The 6,638-nt window shown below is 38.4% G+C and overlaps 1 protein-coding gene across 1 annotated transcript; it reads right to left on the bottom strand.

Annotated features, from left to right (window-relative positions):
* Positions 1–1,580: 1,580 nt before the first annotated feature.
* On the bottom strand, positions 1,581–2,222 carry LOC149819006 (uncharacterized). The gene has a single exon (XM_089986323.1). The coding sequence runs from the start codon at positions 2,220–2,222 to the stop codon at positions 1,581–1,583; it is 642 nt and encodes a 213-aa protein (XP_089842449.1).
* Positions 2,223–6,638: the final 4,416 nt, after the last annotated feature.

Raw genomic sequence — 6,638 nt, 5'->3', positions numbered from 1 at the left:
AGAGTGAGTATGTGAGTTATTTGATTCCTCCAATGGAATATGATGTTTTTCTAATTTTGATCATTCCCAAGAACTGTTCTCATAAAAAATATCATGTTGAATGATTAAAGCCTTGGTTAAGAGATTATACAACTGATAACCTTTTATGTTATCACTATAACCCACAAAAATGCATTTCTCACTCTTCTTGTCTATTTTACCTCGATCCCTTAAATCAAGGAGGGAATACGCAATGCAGCCAAAAATTCATAAATTACTCACATTGGGTTTTTTGTTCCACCAAGCTTCATATAGAGTCATATTGCTGACTGCTTTGGTTGGAGAAATATTGAGAAGGTGCACAGCTATAGCCACCGCTTCAGCCCAAAATTCATTTGGAAGATGTTTCTCACTCAGCATGCTTCGAGCCATCTCCACTACCATTTGATTCTTTCTTTCAGCAACTCCATTTTGCATAGGAGTTTTTCTCGCTGTCAACTGCCTGTTAATACCATTTTGCTTGCAAAAATGGTTAAACTCATTAGATAAGAACTCTCCCCCTCTGTCAGTGCGGAGAATCTTTATATGCCGGTTACTTTCTTTTTCCACAAATGCTTTAAATTCCTTGAATTTTTTAAAAGCTTTTGATTTTTCAACAAGAAAAAATACCCAACTTATACGAGAAAAACATTAGTAAATAGTAAAAAATATCTACTCTTGTTCAATGACGGGGTTCTTATTGGACCACAAATATCAGCATGCATTAATTCTAGAGTAGATTTAGCTCTTCGTGCTTTACCAACTAGAAAAGGCAAATTGTGTTGCTTTCCATATATACACGCTTCACAAATATTCTCATCAATAGTGACAGGAGGCAGTCCTAAAACCATTTTTTTTAGCCCAACAATTTCAATCCACTAAAATGCAAATGCCCATAACGCAAGTGCCATAACTGAGACATTTTATTTATGTCAACAACCAAAGCAAATTCATCAAGACATGAGAGTTCAATAGGAAACATTTTGTTTTCAGTCATGTGCACTATCACAAGTGGCATATCAGACCCTTTCTTCCTAAATTCACACACATTATCATGGAATATAACCAAGTATCCTTTCTAAACTAACTGGCCTACACTGAGCAAATTATATGCAAGACCGGGTATGTAATAAACATCATGAACAAACCTTTCAGTACCTGTTTTAATTTTGATAGCAATTGTTCTCTTGCCTTCAATTTGCACTTGCTTGTTGTTTCCCAACCGAACCTATTGTTTCACTTATTCGTCAATATGATGAAAGAGTCTTCTTTTCCCTGTCATATGATTGCTACATCCGCTATCTAGAAACCACACATGATCAATTTTACCTTCTTTTGAATCCAAATGAGTGAAGAATAAATTATCATCTTCAAGTTTTTCTTCAACAACATTGGCTTGTTGTTTTGTCCCAACAGTATGGTTCTGTATGTCCAGTCTTTTTACAAAAATCATAATATCTATTCTTATGATTATGCTTTTGATTACCTTTATCACCATTTTCTGACTTATTTCTACCAGCCTCAAATCTTTCGCGTCCACATCCACGGTAGCCACCTCTACCTCATCCTCGACCTGTATACTTTCGATCAGTAGCACTCCTTTTCTCTTTATCGATGTCTTCCAATTTAACTTGAGCTTGAAAGGTTTGCTCAACATTCTTCTCAGTTGACCTGTTCATCCTTTCTTCATGAGCCAGAAGAGAACTCAATAATTCATTAATAGAGTAAGTAGCCAGATGCTTAGACTCCTCTATAGCAGTAACCACATGATTGAATTTAGTCGGTAAGCTTCTCAAGACCTTTTCTATAACCTTTTGGTTACTTACAATTTCTCCAAAAAAATTCATTTGATTTACAATTACAAAAACTCTGGAGAAAAATTCTTGAATAGTTTCACTACTTTTCATGAACAATGTCTCAAATTCTCGATCTAGGGTTTGGAGTTTCACAGTTGTTACCTTCTTGTTACCATGATATTCTTGCCTGAGGATAGTCCAAGCTTCATTTGATTTTGTGGCATTGGCAATTCGAGGAAAGATGGTATCATTTACGGCCTGTTGAAGGACAAGTAGAGCCTTCGAATCCTTCTTCCGAAGCTCCTTTAGATCTGATGACTTTTCTGTCTCTTTAGAATTCTCAGTAGTTTCTGCATACCCATTCTCAACTAGATCCCAAAGATCTTGTGATATAAAAAAAGTTCTCATTTTTATGCTCCAAAATTCATAACTATCTCCATTAAAAATGGGTATCAAAGATTGAAAGAGATTGGGAGTATTCACACTACTTGTCATATTGAAAAACACTTCTAACAGTAATTTTGTCAAACACTTTATGTGCACGACAAGTTTACCTTACCTTGAAGTTACACACCTGCAAACTTCAGTCTGTATGTGTAGCAAGCACCACCATTTCACACTGATGCCCAGATCTTGTCAAACCTCAGCTTTGATACCACTGTTAGCTTTTGGAGCAATCTGGCACAGCAGATTGTTCTCTGTTTCTGCAGAAAATACCACACATAAGAAAAACAGTGGCTGAGGACAAAGTTTATAATCAAGAAACTAACACACAGACGTCTTACTCATTTCCACATCTAGTTACTTTAAATAAGCAAAAACATAACAGAACAGAAGAGCAACGTGGCTCCATGCCCACAATCACGATCACAGCTCGTATGATCATGGGGTTATGCCCAAAAAACAGGACTCACTATTCTAAAAAACTGGAAACAGAAAACAGGCCTTCAAGATCAAGAGCCATCTGAATTCGTCCTCTCCATCTTGTATACAACAATGGGAAGATGAATAAGGAGATGAGCATGTCGGTTCACCCCAAGATTTGTGCAAGAAACCGATATTTGCTAAGAAAATGGCTGCAGTTGAATCCGCCTATGGTTGAATCCTTCATGCCGACCCACTGTGATGCGCCTCTCCAAAAACCTACACAATTCGCCGGATGTGCGAATGACTCGCATAGCCTTAAGTTATGTGGTAGATTCCGATCTCACTGGATCCTTAAGATCGGCAAGATGGCCCAAGGATCTTGAGTTCACCAAGAATCCCACACTTGACATGAATAAAGCATATGAAGAAAATCTGAATTGACAAAAAGTTCTTCCCTCTTCACGCCCCTTGGCTTATATAGGCCTGCCAAGGGTGGTTCATACAAAAACCAGTGGTTTAAGAAATCCACTAATGGTAAGCAAACTCCCTTAACCGCTCCACCCACTTTGATGTTGACGTTTTCAGCTGAAGTGGTTGGCGCCCTCCAGCTCACTGCTCTCATGGCATACGCCTTTGACAATGCGTTGAAGTGGCTTGCTGCATCATTGCTGTTGTGCCTGTGTGTGGCGCGATTGTGTTGCACCTGTGTGCGGTGTGCGTGTGCACTGTGCCTGTGTGCGGCGCTCGCATGTGCACTGCACCCGTGTGCACTGTGCACATGTGGCGCATCACATTCCAGCGCTTGTGCCATTAATGAGAGCCCAGTGTACACTATGATGATGTTTGCAGACCCATTTTGTTCATGGGTACGAGGACAGGACAATCTGGCCAATCCCACAATCTGTAAGATAGTCTGATAATGAGCGATATTCATCTCCCTAATCAGTTTGCAAAAACTTGTTTTTGTAACCGCATTTTCAACATAGCTTTTGAATTTTTGAAAGACACCCAACACTTCATATTTAGGTATATTTAGAATAAGCATCTAAAATATATAAATAATATCTAAAACCACCAATAGAAGCAATAGGAGTCGAGCCCCACACATCAGAAAAATAAGTTACAAGAGATTAGAATCCTTGTTCATCGAGTCAGAAAACGGTGGTTTATGAATCGTCCGGCACGCCTCACACACCCAAATGCATACTATTATCAAATAGCAAAGCATATCTTCTAACAAATGTTTTGAACCAAACAAAAAAGAGGGATATCCAAGACATTAGATGCCAGTTCATGTTGGCTCATTTTCCCACATAGGCCTTTTTATTTCCTACAGAAACACCAACATCAAGACTATGCAATCCACGTCACTCCTTTTATTATAAAAGCTTTACATGATCTTCACATTTGATAATGTGAAGATCATGAGATCGATTATCGACATTACTCTCAAAGACACTTACAGTCCTTGATTATCGACATTATCAAGGACTCTCACTGCAAGACTCACAATGCAGAACGCTAAGGACTATTCATAAGTCCTGGTCAATTCAAGAGTTTTGATCAAACTTGAAGATAAGGAAGTTGAGTTTATCATGAGAAGATAATGGGATTATTGTTGTACTTGTTCCTCTCTCTCTCTCTCTCTCTCTCTCTCTATATATATATATATATATATATATATATATATATATATATATATATATCTATATATATATATATATATATATCGATTGTAACAGGTTGTAAATTCAATTCAGTGAGCAATAATTCAACCGATTCCTATATTTCTGGATCTCGTTTTTCCTACATATTAGAACCTTCCCCGAAGTTCAATCTTTCACAAGATAATAGCCAAGGTGATATTCAAACATAACGTTATTATCTCGAGAAAACTTGTTAACAAATAATAAGTTTAAAGTGATAGCGGGCACATGCAGAATAACTTTAAGCTGAAACTTAGAATTTAAATGAGTAATAAACGATGAACCAATATGGTGGATATCCAAACCTATCCTATTACCTATCTTGACCGATTCCTTTCCTTGGTAATCTGATCGCACTAAGAGATTGCTCAAGTCGTGTGTAACATGGTGTGTGGTATCCGAGCATGGGTACCAGCTATCATCACCAAAGACCATGGGAGTAGCATGATAAGCTTGTGCATTTTGGGCTTGTAAAAGTAGCGCATACTGAGGACAATGATGTGCGGTATGACCAGGAGATTCACAATCATGGTAGACGGTTTTTGATGATTGATTATTGCCAATTTTTCCTTGGTTTGAATCTGGATGTTCATTATATCTACCCTGAAAACATCCACCCCTGACTTGACCTCTACCATAACTATGACCGCCAGAAATCGGCCTTGTTTATTTCCACGATATACTCCTCTATACTAGCCACGATAATTATTATTTTGTTGCTGCTGAACATTAGCTACAGCATTCAGATCTAATGTGTTGTCAACATGAGAGACTTGAGCCTCTTAAGAAGGTAAAAGACCATGTAACTCTTCCAGAGTTAATATGGATCACGACTCACAGAAACAGAAGTTTTAAAGACAGCATACTCAACTGGTAAACCTCCAAGTAAATGCAATACTAAATCTTCTTTAGAGACGGGCCTTCAAACTGATGCACTATCATCTTGGCTCTTAAAATATTCATCTTAGATAGAGTTCCCTGTTTTCTGATCTTTCAATTGATCCTTGAGTTGCATGATTAGTGATCTTGAGTGAGCGGAATATGATTGTTTTAATGTCGTCCACACATCATGAGATGAGTTAAGACTAATGGCTTGGCTGTGAACAGCCTCGGTAAGAGATATGGTACTCAACAGCATTTTATCCTGTTTTCGCCAATTCAAGTATTCAGGAATTAACTCAGATTAGATCCTTCCTTGAACTTAGAGGGACATGATTTCAACTCATCAACGAGTCCCATTAAATCCTAAGCCCTTAGGATTGGAACAAACTGTGATTCTCTCAAGAGGTAGTTGTCCGCGAACAACTTGGTAGACTGGAAATATTGGAGGTTCAATGAAGGTGGTGCAAAGGTAGTCGGCAGGGTAATACCCGCACTGATTGATGACGATCCAGGCTCTTCCATGGATGCAGGAAAAATACCACCAGCTGCATATATGCAGAAATCAGAGAAGGATCACAGAAACACGACCCAGGAGGACGATGACAAGCTAAAATAACTCCACTATGTGAGGCAGAGTACCCACAAAAAACACCAGTTGAATCGAATAAGCACCATCAACGATCAGACGACCACAAACGATCTCAAAGCATAAGAGTTATGGCTCTGATACCATAACAGCAAACACACAAGAAACAATAACTTAACGTGGTTCAGTCATACAGACCTACATCCACGATGCAACTCTATTCTCTCTTCTTCTAATCACCAAGAGAAGGTACCCTTCAATATATCACTTAAATACAATACGGTAAGGAGATATTCCTGACTATTTTATCTCCTACAATTGTTGCACAATTTTCCTTAATAGATTTTACAAAATCAGTAGGTTTATCTTTGGTAGCTACATTAAGATTATATACAAAATCAGGAAAATAACAGCCTATATATCAAAATATCTTTTTTGTAATTATACGGAAAATATAAGATGTGAAAAATATTTGCACGTTAGCATTAGGATAACATGAAATATCTTTTAAAATAGCAATATTTTGAAAACAATTTTATCACGAACCTTTCTTTTGAACCGAACTTGGCAGATAAGTGCGAGCATCAGATCGACTACATACCAGGCGTCATCGGATCCGATGGACCTCCCATCATACCTAAGATAATCTTGGCGGCCTTTGAAGCAGAGAAGTCGGCTGACTGGGTCCTCTGCAACACGTGCCACGAGCTCAAGCCCACGGCCACACCCTTGACGCCGGCCGTCCGTTCATCCCCATCGGCCCCCATCTTCCCCGAACCACAA

Source organism: Nuphar pumila, chromosome 13, assembly GCF_984573655.1.
Source record: "Nuphar pumila chromosome 13, dmNupPumi1.hap1.1, whole genome shotgun sequence".
NCBI lineage: Eukaryota > Viridiplantae > Streptophyta > Magnoliopsida > Nymphaeales > Nymphaeaceae > Nuphar > Nuphar pumila.
The sequence above is the reverse complement of the archived record's forward strand: the minus strand, read 5'-3'. Positions and strand labels throughout refer to the sequence as shown.

Coding starts and splice junctions, on each gene's coding strand:
- LOC149819006 (XM_089986323.1), bottom strand. CDS start 2,222: ATGAGAACTTTTTTTATATCACAAGATCTTTGGGATCTAGTTGAGAAT.